An 18,137-nucleotide genomic window follows, 5' to 3' on the forward strand; every position below is an offset into this window, starting at 1 on the left:
ACCTGTCTGAATGAAAAAAGTTCTGCAACTTCAACGTGCCATAAGTCTTTCTTTTAAATTTAGGTGTATTATTTTACAAAATATCCCCTTGTTTTTGTTTTATTAAAGCATGTTGCAGTATTTGTCTCCTTATAAAACATAGCGTTTTGAAACATACGTATTTGTCTACTTTTACACTTTTGACAATATTGGTGACCTATTATCTCGTGCGTTTTAAGCTTTAATACATCTTTTTTTTTCTCATATAATATTTTAGAAAGTATCTACGATTTAGGTATAAATTGTTGCTTTATATTATAAATAAAACTAAACATGGCGCGTCTAACACTCCTGAACATAAGAAGTTCCGCCAATTCAACGTACAATTAAAAAAAAAAGAGACAAATATTTGTTTTCAAATTTAAGTAAAATATTTACACAACATCGCAATGTTTTCGAATTTAAAATGTGTAGCATTATTTCGTCCCGTAAAGCATAAAGTGCTGCGAAATCTGATATCATCATCACAAGTACCGGAAAAGCGAAACCGCGGAACAGCGGTTGATATCAGGGCACTTTAAAGGCCCGGCGTGATATTTTAGCGAGTGCGATAATAAGATAAGGCGGGTTCAGAGTTAAGCAAACAGCGTAACCATTCACTGAACGTTCTCTATGCCTAAAGAGTGAGACACACGGGACTAGATCAACCTATTAAAGAGTCACGAGATGTGAACTACGTGCATGTGGAATCGGTAATTCACGCGAGCGAGACGCATGCGGATCAGAGCGGCTGTCGCTTCTACTCTTTTTTGACGCACGCGATAATGTTTTGGGCAGCAAAAGTAAAGCGGCGGACCCCAAAAGTGCCACGGCAGGCGCAATCGTGCCTAATTGAATGCAAACGCGGGATATGGCGGCTTCGATACCTAAGCGAAATCTGAAGACGTAGCATGCAGCACTGGTCGCCGTATGGCGCTGTCGAGAGCGCAGATCGAAATTTATTTGTGAACTGCGAAGGACGCCTCGTCAGCCCATAAATATTTGGTTATCGCGTGCATGAGGTCTAATTGCACACACTTGCTCCCTTCCTAGAATAAAATATCTTAAAAGTATATGAAATTGTCTCGCTCGCTTGCACCTTTTCATTAATTGTAGTAAAAACATAACCTTAAAATGCAGGTCGTTCATTTTTGTTGATGTTAGACTGGTGGCTGCTGATAAAACCAGTTTGCTCTGCTGACGTCTAACTCCTGGTTATTTCAGTTGGTAGAGTGTTCCACTGGAAGTGAAGATGTCTCTGGTTCAATAACGGGACAAGGCAGATTTTTTCGGCCGCGCACCTAGTCACCTAGCTGTGTTTTTGAGATATGTATCTTTCCTTATTATTATTATTCTTGTTCAGCTCGGTTGACCTCTGCATTATACTGTTATTGTCATAGCTTTGAAATGCAGGCCGTTCACCTCTCTTGGTATTACACTGGCGGTTGCTGATAAACCCTTTTGCTGTACTGACGTCTAACACCCGGTTCGCTCAGTCGGCGATACGCTCTACTGGAAATGGACAGGTCCGTGGTTCGATACTAGGGCCAGGCCGATTTTTTCGGCCACGCACCAGTCACCTAGCTTTGTTTGGATATTTGTGTATATCTTTTGTTCTACTTCTCCTGGAATTATTATCGTGATTCTTGCCCTGCGCACTTGCACCTTTGTATTAATTGCATTTTCATCATAACCATAATATTGATACCGTTCACCCTTTTTGCTGTTGGACTTCTGGCCACAGATAAAACACGTTTGCTCAACTGAGGTCTAACGCCCTGCTACCTCAGTTGGTAGAGCGCTCCACTGGAAATGGAGAGGTTTCTGGTTCGATACGAGGACCAGGTGGAGTTTTTCGGCCACGCACCAGTCACCTAGTCGTTTTGGAGGTTTGCGTCTTCTCTTTGTTCGTCCTGTTCCTCTTTCGCTGTAATTAATATCGTCATTTATTTCCCCCTCGCTTTTCCCTTTGCATTATTTGGATTATCATTATAACCTTAACCCTTTGCTGGTGTTACACTGATGGCTGCTGACAAAACCTGTTTGCTCCAATGACGTCTACTCCCGGTTAGCTCAGTTAGTAGAGCGCTCCACTGGAAATGTCGAGGCTTCCTTTTCGACACCTGGAACAAGCGGAGTCTTTCTGTCGCGCGCCAATCACCTAGCCGTGCTAGGGCATTTGTGTTTATGCTTTGTCCCCCTTGTTCCCCCGTCTTCAGGGATTTTTATCGTCTTTCTTGTCCTGCTCGCTTGCGCATTTGCATTAAATTGCATTATCATCATAGAAAAACGAAGAGTATAGCGTTATTTCCAACCTTAGCGAAGTTACGTCTCAAGTCCCGCCATAATTGGCTTTATGAAAGAGATAAAGGAGGAGAAATGGGGTTAAGGCGATACTTTCAGTGCTGCGTGTGGAGCTAACTCCTGTCACATTGTAAAAATACAAATAGCACAGTGTGTGTCCTTCAATTCAGAACATCAACATCCCCGAGTTCCGTTTATTTGCATCGTGTGAGAACGCTCCTCAGCTATGGCAGCGAATAACAGCGTTGACAGATACTTCGTGGTGGCTATCTTAGCAAATTTAAGAAACGATAACGATAAAGAAGAGAAAAGACTCCCTCGAGGAGATTTCGTCCCAGGAGGCATCTGTTGAAGTGAACGAAACAAATGGACTTTACCAAGACTGTTCTGAAATTCTTCAACCGCTACATACAGTGTGCACAAAAAAGGTCTGAGACTAATGACGGCCTTTTTTTCTAAATTAGAGGCCGTCAAGAAGCTAAATAGCTCTCTACTACCAACAGAAGTGTCAGCACTAAAGCAGCCAAGGCAATTAAAAAGCCGCTACAGAGAGTCCTATGATAAAAGAAGACAAGTAGATATAAATTATGCAGTTATTACGATGTTTGAATGGGGATTCCAACGGCGTAGGGCAAATTCCACGTTTCGAGACCATCGCATGGTGTCAGTACCAAGTCCAGCGAGGGGATGCAAAGCTTTCGGCCCAAGCACGCTGCATGCGCTCCTCACCAGGAATCATGGATGAAGAAAGAATGAAACAATTAAAGCAGGGAGAACACAACCACACCTTTCAACTACTCTTTGTCGCATCCTACGATAAACTAAAGGCCAAAGCCACGGGCACCAGGTCCAATCACGTTCCATGCTATGCTATGACACGCTTAACATTAATTAGGGGTGGATGAATAATGCTCGAATCCAAAAGCGCCGCATCATTTATATAGCTTCGACGCTGCAAAGAGCCTATATGTCGTGACTTTCTTTGCCACGTAAAATTGTTGAGTCACTCAGTGCTCTTCGATTCGAACCACGGTCAACCCGTCCCCTCATCAGTGAACCCAGACTCAGGCACCGATACGTGCATCGAAGCGAAATACCGCACAATTTCTAAGTGGCTCGTGATTGGGTCTGGCGGTCCGTAGCTTTTGCCTTGAGTCCATCGTAGGCTGAGACGAAGTATAGCAACAGACGAGTAAACGTTCAACACCGAGCAGCCGACTATACCCAGTGGAGAAGGGGGGAGAAGCGAAGATAAGAAAACGCGACGTGCAAGTCACAGTGGTGGGCTTATCTCGGATTTTAGAAATTCAACCTCAGTTTTCGTCAGCAGGAGGGAAGGGTTTGACACGTTGTTTTTTGCTGTGGTCATGGCGAATGACTCTATGATTTCCCTGCCGAATCTGCTGTCACGCCAACCCAGGATTTTTGTTTCATCAAAGAGGGGATGACAACACAAACACAAACGGGCATGTATGACTATGGGACGATAAGAATCTGGAGAGGCCTTAGAAACTTCGTTGTGATGTTCGCGGAGTCTGTGACTGGTGCATCTGTCGGTCTGTCCTATGTATTGATGGCCGCAGCTCAAGGGAATGGAGTAAAATTTCTTCTCTTTGCATGGAATGAATTTCTTTTCGCGTTTAACGGTGCAGCCAATCGGAATCCAGTTGTTGTTCACTTGTTGACAGAGTTGTTTAAGACGCATGCGGCACGAGAAGACAACATTCGTGTCGAACTTTGAGGCAATGGATTTTATCCGGTGTGCTGAATTGTGTACGTAAGGAATGACGGCGAATCGGGTTTTCTTTTTTGTGGTTGGTGACTGGAGATCAGGCCCGCGAATCAGCCTTTCCATTACAGATCGAGGAAGGTCGACGGGAAACCCTGCCATGACTAGCCCCATCTGCTGCGATTTGAAGCTATCTTCTGAAAAATGACAGCCAGGCTTCGTGAAGGATGAAGAAAACAACGATTTGATGATATAGTGTTTTACCGACTTCGAATGGGCGATAGAAAACGCTAGGACAGGTTTAGCAAACCTTTGTTGAAAGGCCCAGCAGATTCCAGTGCCACTGACATGAAGCCGCAAATCTAGGTACTGAAGACCTTCCTTCTAAGGTTCTTCCTTCGTGAATGTAAGGCCTTACGAACAAGGGGAAAAACGGCTCTAATGCTATCTGAAGTTCTATCAGGATAAAGGATTAGGTAATCGTTTACATTTCTGAAAACATGGCAGCCAGGCGCGGAGATGTCCAGTCGTGCTTTTATAGCTCTGTCAACGAATAAAAGACGTAAATCGCTGAGAACGAGTGCGAGGCATGAACCGATGCAAACTCCTTTATTTAGGCGGGAGATCCCTCTCTCATGTTCAACTAAGGTGGACTGGAGATATAGATGAATCAGGTCCACTAATCCAGCAACGGAGACACGGGGGGAATTCTGAAAATCCACAGCTCCGTGCTCAAAGATGGCGTCGAAGATTGAGGCAAGCAATGCGGTAGGATCTAGATTGAAATACTTGTCTTCTATGTCAAGTGAAAAATAGAGTGCGGCAAGGAGAAGAAATGGTGGGAACTGATGAGAGAGATGAGTTCTATTGAGTTATACACTCTAAAGGGTTGAGGGATGTGGATGCAGGACAGATGCTTTTGTAGGAAGAGCCCGAGTTGCTTCTGTCAACAACCCTTTTCCGACACAATACTCTGAAGGGGAACTCCAGTTTTATGTTTTTTTGCTTTGAAGAAAACTGAAAGGTGCTGCTTTGCTGGACTACTAATGGCGCTTTTTAAGGACGACAGGTTCAACGACGAGCAGAGTTGTTTAGCACTTGACCTGAGGGTCCCTGACGGTCGCGATTTCACTTTGACGAGACGAAGTTCGAACCGCCAGTCCTGTTGTGCAACACTGCTATCTCGTCGGACACCATGGAATTGCTCTCCAAAGGCCCCAAGTTCGTTTCAGACCTTCGTACTAAGAAGGTTGATCAACTCGCCTCAGTACATGAAGTCGCCGTCGCCATCCCAGAACCACAGAGGCAAGATTTTCTCGGCTCCGCCATCCACGCCGTGTCGATCATGATGAACGATTGCCTAATCGTTCATCCTGATCGAACTTCTCCAGATAGCATTACAGCTGTTTTTCCGCTTGTTCATCAGGTCTTACATTCACGAAGGAAGAACCTTCGAAAGAAGGTCTTCAGTACCTAGATTTGCGGCTTCATGTCAGTGCCACTGGACTCTGCTGGGCCTTTCAACAAAGGTCTGCTAAACCTGTCCTACCGTTTTCTAGCGCCCATTCGAAGTCGGTAAAACACGGTACCATCAAATCGTTGTTTTCTTCATCCTTCACGAAGTCTTGCTGTCATCTTTTAGAAGGTAGCTTCAAATTGCAGCACATGAGGCTCGTCAGGGCAGGGTTTTCCGTCGACTTTCTTTGATCAGTAATAAAAAGGCTGATTCGCGGGCCTGATCGCCATTCCCCAGCCACAAAAAAGAAAGCCCGATTCGTCGTCATTCCTTACGCACACAATTCAGCCCACCGGATAAAATCCATTGCCTCAAAGTTCGACACGAATGTTGTCTTCTCGTGCCGCATGCGTCTTTAACAACTCTGTCAACAAGTGAAAAACAACCGGATTCCGACGGGCTGCACTGTTAAACACGAAAAGAAATTCATTCCCATGCAAAGAGAATAAAGTTTACTGCATTCCCTTGAGCTGCGGCCATCAATACATAGGACAGACCGGCAGTCGCACCAATCACAGACTCCGCGAACATCACAACGAAGTTTCTAAGGCCTCTTCAGATTCTTATCATCCCATAGTCATACATGCCCGTTCGTGTTTGCGTTGTCATCCCCTCTTTGATGAAACAAAAATCCTGGGGGAGCATGACAGCAGATTCGGCAGTGAGATCATAGAGTCATTCGCCATGACCACAGCAAAAAACAACGTGTCAAACCCTTCCCTCCTGCTAGCGAAACCTAAGTTTGAATTTCTAAAATCCGAGATAAGCCCACCACTCTGACTTGCACGCCGCGTTTTCTTATCTTTCCTTCTCCCCCCTTCTCCTCCTGGGTATGGTCGGCTGCTCGCTGTTGAAAGTTTACTCGTCTGCTGCTAGTTGAAAAATGTGGTTGATGTTGTCCCTATTTTAATTGTTTCATTATTTCTTCATCCATGACTTAAACCAACACGCTCATCTCCCAAGCTCACCGGGAACACAGCGGGCTACTGACGCTCTCTCCCCCCTCCCTAACGAGGAAAGAGCGAGGGTGTTGTGCAGAAGGCCATTCGGTATATTATACACAAATCACGGAAATTCGGAGAAAACCATCTCGTGCGTTTTATACCGACACCCCACTCAAGGTCAAATGTGAGTGATGGCCAGTTATCTCTATTTCTTAAATTCTATACTAAGGATGGACTGGGCTGCTCTAGACTACGCCCAAATAAGAAAGACGCCATTTGTGTATGGTCAAAAACAGAAAAACAAGACCTGCGTAAGTATTTTATGAAACGATCAATCTGAGAGTCATTTAGTGTGTTCAATGGTGCAAAACACAAATCCAAGCTTGGCCTCATTAACTTACCCTCATTGCGACCTCGGTGGAACACGTGTGCACCACAAAGACGTGTTTTTGTATGTATTTATTGCGTGAATTCCAAGCTTCCCGCAGCAGTTTTTGAAAGAGTTATCGGTAAATCGTCAACATCTCTGACCTTGAATTCAGGTACTGGTTTACTCAGCAAGCCAATCAGTGCCGACTGGCCACTGCGAGGTAATTTATTTTACCACGCCACTAAGAGAAGCAGAGCTTCTTTTAGTGGCGTGGTAATATGAATCTTTGATAAAAAGCTTTGAATTTGGTGGTATTTATAAATTAAATTCAGATGTTGGTCGGAAGGTGGATCTCTTATCATCATGTTAGATAAGTTCACGGAAAGTTGATACACACGGAAAAAAGTTGCAAAGAAAAGAAATGCCCCAAAGTACATTTTGATTTTGCGGACAATTGAACCATTTTGCTTTCAGAAGTTGAGGCCTACAACTGTCACAAAAAGCACGTTTAAGTCTTCGCATGCGTAAAAATCTACTCGCAGCCTCGCGGTCATCAGCAACAGTGTAATTCACAAATGTGCCCACGCCTGCTTTGCACTCGGAAAAGTCACGGATTGGATTGACGACAAAGCTACTGTTTACTGGCAAGTTGTTTATGCAAAGGATGGTGCAGCGAGCCACTTTAAGAACCATTATCAACTGCACGAATTTAGGAAACTTGTGTACGCTATAGCCAAATGGCTGGTTTTTCCAACTTGATACGGCTAAAACGCGTGCGATGGTTTAAAAGGATTTGCAAAACATAAGGTCACTCTACACAAGTTGCGACATCCAGCAAGCATGGCGATGCAAAACGCCCGACACATCTCAGGAGTATTTTCCCAGCAGCTACTAGGAGTCAAGTAGATTTTCTTTGAAGACAACGAACTAATGAAGTTTCGAAGTGCGAAAAAAGAACAATGAAGACACGTGTGCCCCGTTGCTGGAATGAAAAAGTGGCATGAAAATGTGGCATGATTACTCCCCATTTCACATTTCATCCTGTTTTGACCATCAGCACAAAGTTGGCGTCCCAGGCTCATTTACCACAACATTTCAATCTTAGTTTTGACCCCGCACAGCCGAGGGGTGGAGCCACCTCCCCGGGTTGATTGCTACTATAACTGATACTAACCTCTTTAGAAATTCCATAAATACCTATTTTAACGGTGACCCATGACCTGTGGATTTTCTTTCTGTGTTGTATATTTAATATTGTTTACTTATTACTGTTTTACTACCTTTCTCTCCATATATGTGCTCTCCCCCTCTGTAATGCCTCCGGGCCCTGACGGTACTTTTAATAAGTAAATAAATTACTACATTCGTACAACGAGGGTGAACTTTGAACTGTGTCTTTCCCGGACCACAGATAGCGTAATGACGACCATTTTTAAAAAATTACTTAACAATTTGAGTGCCCATCACGTAGAATGGAGACGAGAATTCTGTTTTTTAGAAGAATTTAAGTGTTAACTTGACAGGCTCAACCAAAGTGTTATGTTCGGTACCTACCTCGGCTGCGAAAAGTTAGTTTTAACAAACAAAACTTTAGGGCGCAAACAAGCGCGTGAAGGTTTAAGATAATTTGAGACAAACCCTCGAGACTAATGAAAAGACGAAGGACAGCACAACACACATAATCTCAAACACAGTTTTGAGCTGTGTTTGAAACCCTGTGTGTTGTGTTGTCCTTCATCTTTTCCCCAGTATCAGAGGTTTGTCTTAAATTATGTTAAACCTAGGTTTCGTGCTGGTGATTTGCTTTTCAGTCAAAAGGGGCACGTACTGGGAAGTCGCAATAGAAGGCTGAACTTGAAACTGACTTTCTCTCCGACCATAGAGGGTGCAATTTGACCGTTATTTCTATATAACTACAGCTTGGAAATTCTGAGTGCCGAACACGTGTAATTTCGTTAATCTGTTATAAAGAGTCAAGTGTTACTTCACGGTTCCGCTGTGATATTGTGTTTGGTTCCTTCCACGGGAGCGACAACAGAGGCATTGTGTTTTTCCCTATCTGGGGAATTGTGTTTCAGTTTGCGCCTCTATCAAGCAGCGACCTATAAACCTAGCGCGAAGGCGGGCTCGGCATAGAACGCTTTATGTTGAGGCTTTTAACTACTGCCGAGAGTCTATAGGTGCACTTACTGAATATGGTTATAGTATCAGATATCTGAAATTAATTTGCACGTAGGCACGAAGTAAAAATATATATAGTCTGTGGCATTCTCGCTCACAGTTTGTCCGGAGAAAGGAGCCAAGTCCTGATGGAGATACATGAAATCTTCGAGCCCGGTGCTCGGCTGCTTACGCTGCCATGGCTGAACTAGCTGACCTGTCCCCTAGACACGCGTTTCTTGCCCCGTGCCTCGGTCTCACATTCGCTCCTCGTGCGTCCGCTGCATCGTCGCCAAAGTTCTGGGTGTGCGAAAACCCCGCAACCATTTTAAACACTTCTTTGCATCTTAATACTTTAGACCTCTACGGATTAAAAAAAACAGGGCAGGGAATGTTAAAAAAAAAACACGCTTTTTGTGTAAGGCTCGTCAGACAATGGGGCGCTGGTGGAAACTAGCCTTCTGCGTTAAGTGCTTATTTCGAACACTTTTTGTTTCCGTTCCGCTCACTGAAAAGCCTGGAAGCGCATCAGCACGCACCTGGTATCGTTGCGCCTCAGCGTTCTTCCGCGACATGAGGTCCGTCTCCTTTCATCGCCGTCACCATGTCACCGAACGCCGAAAGACCTCTTCGGACGGCGCGTGTATCACTGGGGAGCGCGTTCAACCCCACCCCCCTGTGTTCACGACTCATCGCGGCGACAGTCTGTGGCTCCTAACTATTAAATTCTGGCTAGCACGCAGGGGGGTAGAGTGTCTGCTTCCATTCATTCGACGTTCGTGGCCATGCTGACGGCGATGAAAGCAGACGCCATTTAGGCTGCGGAAGAACACTGCGGCGCAGAGATTCGATGTGCGTGCTGAGGCCACTTCCGTATGCTTTTCAATGGGCAGAACGCGAACAAAAGGAGTTGGAAATAAGAACATAATGGAAAACGCTGGTTTTCTCAAGGGCTTTATAATATGACAAGCCCTACTCAAAAAGCATGTTTTTAAACCGGAGTTTAGATATTTTTTTTTCACAGCAACTTCGGTTTAAGGTACCAATGCTCAAACTCCTTTCTAAAACGTAGAAAAAAGGCCGGAGACTGTGAAAAATATTTATCTCTGGAAGATAAATATCTGAGCGTATTATTTACAACATAATGCAATTTGATGTAATTGGTAAGACATGGCGATGTGGCATTACTTGAACATGAAACAACAAATTCCACTCTGAATAGTCCGTTCATATATAAACAAGTGCATCAATTTATTTCTAGATGATACATCCTTTGGAAAAGTATACTTGAAAAAAAAAAAACAAGTGCAGCTTAAAAATGTTACGTGATTAAAGCTAACCATGTTTTGGTAAAAATATCAAAGTAAATAAATATGTTTGCATCGGAGCTCTATATTGTATGCCAAAATAAAAAATGCAATTTTTTTAGTGAAAAACACCGAGATATCGTGTCAAATTCTTCACCTACATAACATAAAATAAATGTTTTATTGCATCTTGAATTTGCGGAACGTTTTACATTGACACATGTTTGAAGGGCTGTAAGTATTTTTTATGAACTAAAGTAGCACATTATAAACATATATACACTTTTGTGAATAATATATGAAAAACAAATGCCAAAGATGATATATCTGATAAACACTACGAGAAAATAAATCTTAATTATATAGCTAAAATGTCAGAGTGGCGAAATTTTTGCAATTGTGACGCACGATATATATTTTCTAAAATTGTAGACATTGTAATGGATATCGGCACTATAAAATAATATGTTCATAAAGCATTTGAGTTTTTTTGTTTAATGGTTTACAGTATTTCCGGGCCATCTAACCTTGTATTCATAAAAAATACCAAAAGGAGGTTACTGCTCTTATGGCGCGTTCTCAACCGCAAAGCGGCTAGGATCGAGCGGTTGGAGCGCGTTTTTGCCAACCGCTTCGGGACCGATTTCTCCCAACCGCGTTCACGAACCGCAAAGCGGCAACCAATCACAACGCGACGCTGACGTAACGTCAGTGACTTTCAAAACAAGATGGCACCTGTCGCTGGTGAAGCATCCAAGGCGCTGTAGTCCTAGCGCTGTAGTCTTAGCTTTCGACATATCAACGGAGAAACTTGATGCTCACGTCCGTCACTTGAATCCACCGCGAAAAGAATTGACTTGTAATTTTAACGGGCTTCGCACCGGTGATTTGGTTCGGGTAAGAGTTAGTTTATTATTCCGGGTGCCACAGGCCCAAGCTCGCTGTCGTGTTAATCCCTGCCTGTAGAACATCGGAACCCGCCCCTGATCGACCGAAATGTCAGCTTTTCTACCCACTAAGAGAGTCGCGTGAACTATTGAAAGCTTTCGACTCCGTGCATGATCACCACGAAGGCCGACAGAGACGTCGTGAGCTTGATTGCGTAGCTAACGCACTATTGCGGAGGGGGCAGGGTACCTGCGCTGGCTCGACCTGTAACGTTTACTACTAATAAAATAAATAAAGGGAAGCTACTCAAGGAATAAAGTGTACGTACCAGACAGTGCTTAGGTAATCCATACGGCGTTTATTTGAGCTTCATGTCAAACACACAGTAGACTCGATCGACGAGCGAGTGACGAGAGGAGAGTCCGCCACCAACGAAGCCACGACCGGCTAGCACCGAACACATTTCCCCGCACCACGGTCACCCCACCGCTCACAACTTCGAAAATGATAAGAGCGAACAACAACGAGGGGGAAAACTGGCCCTCTATCCCGAAAACAAGGTCAGCTATTCATTCGGGAAGGGTCCACTTCGAAGAAAAGGTCGGGGGCATCCTGTTCTGAGTCAGCAAGGCGCGCCTAGCTGGGCTTTGCTTGTGGGCGAAGTCGAGGGAATCACAGGCGAGTTTGGCGGGTCCATGCTTCTTTTTTCGCTGCCTGAACTCGTGATCCGTGCGAACATCCCGGAGAAAAATATTCCGAGTGCCAAAATAGCAAAACTTTGGCTTTGGATCTTGAATTAAAGTGGATTTTGGATTGTAAAACAGGGTTGCCAAACGCAAGTCTCAAAAGATCACGCGTGATCGCCGAGAAACCGCCAACCGCCTCTCGGTGTGTCTGAACGGGGTCGCTCGCGAACCGCATCCGCGACCGCTTCGCGAACGCGGATCCGCTTCCAGGGTGAATGCGCCATTAGTCAGACTTGATATTTTTTTTCTCCAGAAGTACATTCGGGTTTTAAACTTTTCTTGATTTTTTGGGGGAGTAATATAGAAATGTGTAAACAAAATATCGGCCGAACACGTCTGCATGATCTAATCTAAAGGATATATAGACCAATGAAAACAAATATATAAAAAATATTAAGAGCGCGTCAATATTTCATTGCACATAGACTGAATATTTTATACGCGATAAAATTTTTTGCTTAAAACACATTTTAATATCAATTGTGTCTTATTCAGATGAACGGAACTGAGCTTGAACAAAATTTGTACCAAGACAAAGAGAAGATGGCCGCGGTAGCTGTGGAAGAAATCGACGACACTATTGAAGTGGTACGAATATCATCTGGTTTCTTCTTTCTACTGTGGGAATGAAGTAAAGATTAATAGAGAAATCTGTTATATTTATATATTTTCTGTGATACGTTGGAAAAGCACTACATAGTGGAAATATGAGATCGTCCTGGAATCAAGAAAAAGAACGCAGCAAAAAAGAAACGTTAGCCCAATTGTTTTGTCTGCATTATTTTAAATCTATACGTCAAAACTTTTACGAAACAAGCCATGTTTGTGTAGTTTGTAAAAAAAATAATTGCAACACTTTGCTATGCGACGATTGTGACAAAATTCAGTGGTGAACTATTGGGCCAAAACGTAGATTTGTCTGAGAGTTTATGTCCCTAAAATGACCGAAAAAATCAAGGCAGGATCGAACTTCAATTTTTTTGGCAAGAGTCTGGGTATTCGGGCATTAATTCGCCAAACAAGTGCCATATTTAGGCTTCATATTTGACTGTCATCTGGCACCTTTGGCTTAAGTCTGGATAATTTGCTGGATTATCCGAAAAGCCATTACATTGATTTACAGATAATGGCACTTTAGTCAGTATTTGGCAGGCTAGAAACAGGAGGTAAAAATAAATTAAAATTAACTGTTCGGCTAGTTGGTTAGACATCTTAATTAAAAAGCGCAAAGGACAAGGAGAGGACCAAGAAAGAACAGGGCAAGCGCTTACTAACAACTGATTGTTTAATTACTGTATTAAAATTAACTGTTGGGCTAGTTGGTTAAACAATCAGTTGTTAGTAAGCGCTTGTCCTGTCCTTGTCCTTTGCGCTTTTGTAATGAAGACGTATAAACGCCGGAGTAAGTCACTTTGACTCAAAATAACGCCCTGTAGCATATTCTGTATTAGCGCAATTACGTTTGGCCACCGAGATTGATAAGCTTCTGCCAAGTTTGGCGTTTCTCAGGCGTGCTACCTGGGATAGGTAATATCTCATTCCGGGTTGTTTTATCATGAATAATTACAACGTTATTTCCCTTATTTTCCCTACATTCCCGTAGAGTAATAAATGGTACAATATTTTCAATAGTGCCAACTTTATGTTTTTTTCCAACCAAATTAATAATGGGTATTTATAAAGAAGGATGCCCTCTTTTACATGATTGGGTGCAAAGAGCTTCCACCGAGTGTCACATGCGCTATACAATAAATGTTTTACATTCACGTGCATGATGTAAGAGCGTGAGAATAATATATTTGTTTGTTTCCTGAATAACGGTGTCAAGAAAAAAGCGTTGCTTTCCTTGGTCATTGCGTATTGCCCGTTCAGTCAGGCAATGTCAGAATAAACGCTAACAGCTCACATATTCACGTAGCTGATTCAGTAAGAATCAAACTATTATTGATAATTTTGTTACTCTTAAATAATTTTACAGAAAATAATTAATTTGAAATGTAAAATAACAGCGGAGTCATCGGACAAAATCAAGTTTGACAATACTCTGCCGCATGTCGACATCACAACGCAAATTAGTGTTAGCGCGAGGCTGCGAGGCAAAGTGGAAACGAAAAGTAATAGCTCCTGGCACAAAAAAGTCTCCTTAAAAGAAATGAAAACAAATTACGTAAAGTTCCAGTTACAATCTTTGACTTATCCTGCCCTGAACACCGATGGTGAAAAAGAAATGCACGATACGTATACTTATTTTCCCCCTTTATAAAACAAATTTCATATTTTACCGAATCAAATTGCCGCAGGTCCTACACTATTAATTTGTTATAACAGCGGGTCGACACGTTGGCCATAGCACTGAGGTGCCGAGTATACGAAAGGCATATAAAACATGGCTTCAATTCTTGAATGTATGTTAAAAATATGCCTTAAGTGTACGCGCGTTTTATACAAATCCCAATTACAATACGTTTAGTGTATTGCTCATGGTTACGACCAACAATTCCAACATCTACTGCCCGTTCTATTCAATTTACATAGTGAGTTATTGCTCCCCATCGGCCGATTGTCAGAACCGACTGGACGAAGTGATGTCGGCACCCTATAGACATAGAATATGTCAGTCAATATTATTCTCGTTCATTCTCATCTTGTACGGACTTTACATTATAACACGATTTAGCAATACCGTTTTCCTTTCCTTGTATGCTTTCTGATATTTGCATTGTTAGCACATATCTTCATGACATGCCATTATTCGCAAACACAACTCTTCGTCGTCATTTGTTCAATTTTTGGCCTTCAGTTGTGCTTTATGAACAGAGCCAGCCGAGAAAAGTGTCGGTAAAAGTAAATACGCGAAACACTCCAGAGATAGTTTTATTGCAGTTCATTTAATTCCAATTAGAATCTTATTCATTATACCAAGCGCTGATGAAATGCACGACCTACAACTAAGTGTAAACGCTGAACTCGAAGTTTTTATGTACAGGAAAGTGCAATAGTTTGCTACAATCTGATAATACCAGATTATTCATACACAACCGAATTTTTTTATTTTTTTTTACAATTCCGTTAACTTTTGTACAGTTTATTCACATGTTTCATACCTAGGCAATGGGTAACACCCCGTCAATGATTTTAATGGAAAAGTTCAGTACAGTAGTTCACTCAGATAGGACATAGTTGATTTATAAATGAGATTCTCACGCCTTGATTTCAAAACGTCAGAGCGTCTATTGCAACGAAAATATATTTATGAGATAAGGAAGCAAAAATATCGCTGTTATACATTAAGATGTAGCGTTTAATAAGAATATTAACTTAAATGTCAATTATAGACACTTGAAATGCTCTTTAGTAGACTCCGTTCTCAAGAACTGCGTAGATGTGGGCCCTGATATTTTTAACTGTACTACTCCTGCCATACGGTGGGTGAAATTTCTGGTCTCGTGTGCATAAAAAAACTGGCATTTTCTTATGGTTTTTCATAACACGTCTTCCTCCCGTCAAGTTTGCGTAAAACTTGACTGTAGTGTACACCTCCCCCCCCCAACCCCAAGGTGTGGTGTTAAATCAGCTAAATATTTACTTTATAATTATCAGGACATCATGCAATTTTGTATTACAAGAATTCTTAGAAAACTTTCGCCGCCACCTCGTCACGCAATTTTCTTAAGTGGTGACCTTTTATAAATTTCTGCTAGTGGACATAAGTCAGTAAAAGGCCCTACCTGAGAGCGTTTTTTTTTATTATCATGCTAAACGTGCAGGAATCATAACCCTCCTTTTCTCCAACTTCATAACTGTACCACCGTGTGTCTTACATTGTGGTTATGCTGATGTATTAACCGTTCTATTTCATACATGTCCAGTCCCTTGTATAATGCCCAGAATAATGCCAAGAAAAATGAATTATTATCATTATGAATATAAAAAGCATACGGGCGAACAAGTTATCAACAAAAAAAGTGAAAGCCGTTTACAACTCCCTGTAACACCGAATTAGAGCGCAGCTCTTGAGGAGGAGGAGGGAAGGGTACCGGGGGACCTGGGGGAGGGGTCACGTGACCCTGGGGGAAGGGGTCACGTGACCTCTGGGGGTCACGTGACCTTGGAGTGACCTTGGGGTGACCTTGGGGGTCACGTGACGATACCGATGATGTCATCAGTGACGTCACTGATGACATCATCAGTGACGATGACGATGCGGACTCCGATGACGTCATCAGCGATGATGACGATGACGATGCGGATGTCAGTGACGTCATCAGTGACGTCACTGATGACGTCATCTGTGGTGATGACAATGACGATGCGGATGCCGGTGACGTCATCAGTGACGTCACTGATGACGTCATCAATGATGATGACGATGCGGATGCCGGTGAGGTCATTAGTGACGTCACTGATGACGTCATCAGTGATGATGACGATGACGATGGGGATGCCGGGGACGTCATCAGTGACGATGACGGCATCGGGGAGGTCACGTGACTCGGCGAGGGTCACGTGACCCTGGGGGGTGGTCACGTGACCTCGGGGGTCACGTGAACTCGGGGGTCACGTGACTTTGGGTGTCACCTGACCTTGGGGGTCACGTGACCTTGGGGTGACCTTGGGGTCACGTGACCTTGGGATGACCTTGGGGGTCGCGTGACGCGTGACCTTGGGGTGACCTTCGTTACGCCGACGCCGCTCAAGCCGGGAACGGGCCCCTAAGAACTGCGCTCTAAAACGATAGTGAAGGTCATAACCTGAACCACGTGTTAGGTGTGTCAAAAACCTTCCTGGTGATCTTATGGGAGTGTTTCATTCTTTCCAGATGGGAGTTCTCAATGACAAGTTACGCATTGCTCCTTTGCCTTTGATGGCTCGATCTGAGGAGGGACATCTTGCACACAGGATCTACGAGGTGGAGCCTTCTATGAATCACGGAGAAAATGACCCTGGTATGATTGCATCCTCAATAAATTTGCATTTCAGAATAATCGAAATAATAACTTTTGCTAGGGCTACCTAAAATCACTTCCTTTAGTGGCTTAAAAATTGGGTTGCAGGCATGTTTATACATCCTAGAACTTGGTCTTCCTCAAAGGGCGATGGGTCTCCCAGCTGTAGATGAGAAATTTAGCTAGTGTAGTACAAGCGCTAGCCTGGGGTCTTTAACGTGCATCACGCAGTAGTGATACCCGACCGCACGCCGGCACGGTGATCTGCAGATTGACGGGGCTAGGGGTGAAGATTGAACCCAGGATCCTGGGTTCTGCAGTGTGAGTTCTCGCTCCACGGGCTCTGAGCTGGTCACGTGGCATGACAATTTGCAATCCCCATCACACTCTACTCCTTACCCTCTCCGTCCCTCTCGTTCTATTCCTTCACCCTCCTACAGTGTCCCCTCTTCCCTTCCGCATCTGTTTTCCTTTCCCTCATTCTCCCCCTTCCCTTCCCCCTTCCCATCTCTCCCGCCTTACATTTCCCTCTCTCTCACTGCCTTCCCTCTCTCTCCCCATATTTTTCGCTTGTCGCATTACACACCAATCCAGTTTCCCCGAAAACTGAGAGAAACAAAAAGAACAGATTCTTTACTCCCGGAGCGACTGCTTAATGTTTAGGCAGAATTGAAACGATCGCTGCTAAATACTGCATTTCATGCAATGTAGAACTGTGTAAAAAAAAGGTCGCCGCGAATTTTTATTTATACATACTACCGGCAGCCAAGGGGCTGCAACATTACGAACACAAATATGTAGTACCACTGTACCCACATTTGGTGCACAACACTACACTCTTAATATAATCAGAAGGCTGGACAACGATTGAGAAAAGAAGGTCATTATCGGATGATAAAACTTCACGCACAATGAGACAAGGACAGAAGAGGACGGAACACAGAACAGAGACAAGCGCGTACTCATAGCTCTGTTATATAAGGTGAAGAAAGAAAAGAAGAAGCAAGATTCATCATGTTCAGCCCTTACCAACCTACCAAGCTAACCACTTTACTACAGTTCATGATCACATATTATAAAAAAGCATCACATAATAAAAGAAAAAACGAGGTAAATTATAACTTGAGTAAACCTGTAATATAAAAATTCTGGCAAATCGTTTAGTCAGTATATATTCAATCGGCAGGAAAATAAGAACACGCCATCTGA

At 43.3% G+C, this 18,137-nt stretch overlaps 1 protein-coding gene across 1 annotated transcript in view; it reads left to right on the top strand.

Annotated features, from left to right (window-relative positions):
- LOC115328897 (A disintegrin and metalloproteinase with thrombospondin motifs 16-like) overlaps positions 1-18,137 on the top strand; it is a 177,962-nt gene that overhangs the window by 22,445 nt on the left and 137,380 nt on the right. Inside the window, exons 3-4 of the mRNA XM_040205357.1 lie at positions 12,478-12,570; positions 16,802-16,928. Coding sequence (XP_040061291.1) covers positions 12,478-12,570; positions 16,802-16,928 — 220 coding nt within the window. The remainder of the gene's footprint in view (positions 1-12,477; positions 12,571-16,801; positions 16,929-18,137) is intronic.

This window comes from Ixodes scapularis, unplaced genomic scaffold (assembly GCF_016920785.2).
Source record: "Ixodes scapularis isolate PalLabHiFi unplaced genomic scaffold, ASM1692078v2 PGA_scaffold4__175_contigs__length_147842914, whole genome shotgun sequence".
Classification (NCBI taxonomy): domain Eukaryota; kingdom Metazoa; phylum Arthropoda; class Arachnida; order Ixodida; family Ixodidae; genus Ixodes; species Ixodes scapularis.